Raw genomic sequence first — 1,200 nt, 5'->3', positions numbered from 1 at the left:
AAACACTTGCCGCAGGCTGTGCAGGCAGGTGGCTTGGCTGGGCTTGCCAAGAGGGCTGTGCTCCAGTGGATCCGTGCAGCTCGTGGTCCCTGTTCTGCTCCGCTCCCCCGGCACGGCTTTGCCCCGCTGCTTTTGCCTTGGGACCCTTTGGCACACAGCCCCCTCCCTGTATTGCTCACCACGGTGTGCCGTGCCGGAGGGAGCCGTCCTGACTGTGCGTCCTGCCTGGCCAGCATCGGGGACGTGTCCTCCTGGGCTGCCCCTCCGGAGGGTTGTTGCCTTCCTCCCCTCCTTACCAGGCTGAGCCCAGGCTCTGCGAGCTCCTGCATCTCCCATCCTCTCTCCTCCCCCTCCTCAATGGTGCTTTTTTGGAAGCCAGGGGTAGGGGTTGTGTTTGCTGCAGCCATCCCAGCCCCATCTATCCCTGTGCCTCCACCTGAGCCTCCTGCCAGCGTTTGGTGGTGGTGCTGTCATTCGGCTGCCCCGTCCTGGGTGCCTCCACGGAGGTCCCCTTCATCCCAGGAAGGGGGACACCACGATGGCCTGCGTCTCACCGCCTCCCTCTCCTCCCCTCCCAGATGACGTGCTGACCAAGGACGCCGGCGAGTGTGTTATCTGCCTGGAGGAGCTGCTGCAGGGGGATACGATAGCCAGGCTGCCCTGCCTCTGCATTTATCACAAAAGGTACCGCTGCCTGTGAGGGGACACAGCCGGGCAAGGGGCAGGGGGACAGATGGGGATGTCCCCAGGCTTGGTGGCACAAGAGCAACACACTCTCCTCTCTGCAGCTGTATAGATTCATGGTTTGAAGTGAACAGATCTTGCCCGGAGCATCCTTCTGATTGACCCGCTGGGCGTGCTTGCTGACTTCTCTCTAAGGTAAGCCTGCGTTGTTCATATTTGATTTACCCAGTCTGGGCTTCAGTCCTGTGCCAGGAGGGTGGGATGGGGTGGGATGGGGTGGCTGTGGCTCCTGCTCCTCACCTGGGATTGTCTCTCTCTGCTTTTGCAGGGCACCTTGCTATACCTGCTGTACCTCCTCTCCCCGTCCCCCCGCCCCACCTGGAGTTTTGGGCTGACTTTAGATTCCTCGAGAAGACAAAAATAAAACCCAGAAACTTGAATCCACTTGGGACAACAGCGATTTTTTTTAAATTTTATTTTATTTTTATTTGTTTTGGGGGTTTTTTGTTTTGTTTT

The 1,200-nt window shown here is 58.5% G+C and overlaps 1 protein-coding gene across 1 annotated transcript in view; it reads left to right on the top strand.

Annotated features, from left to right (window-relative positions):
- The window catches only part of ZNRF1 (zinc and ring finger 1, E3 ubiquitin protein ligase), a gene marked incomplete at its 5' end in the record, with an annotated part of 1,024 nt that extends 178 nt beyond the window's left edge, over positions 1-846 (top strand). The window contains 2 exons of the mRNA XM_010073668.1: positions 579-684; positions 789-846. Of these exons, the coding sequence (XP_010071970.1) occupies positions 579-684; positions 789-846 (164 nt within the window). The remainder of the gene's footprint in view (positions 1-578; positions 685-788) is intronic.
- Positions 847-1,200: the final 354 nt, after the last annotated feature.

Source organism: Pterocles gutturalis, unplaced genomic scaffold, assembly GCF_000699245.1.
Source record: "Pterocles gutturalis isolate BGI_N339 unplaced genomic scaffold, ASM69924v1 scaffold31452, whole genome shotgun sequence".
Taxonomy (NCBI): domain Eukaryota; kingdom Metazoa; phylum Chordata; class Aves; order Pterocliformes; family Pteroclidae; genus Pterocles; species Pterocles gutturalis.
Note: the sequence above shows the minus strand (reverse complement) of the source record. Positions and strands in the feature narration are given on the sequence as shown.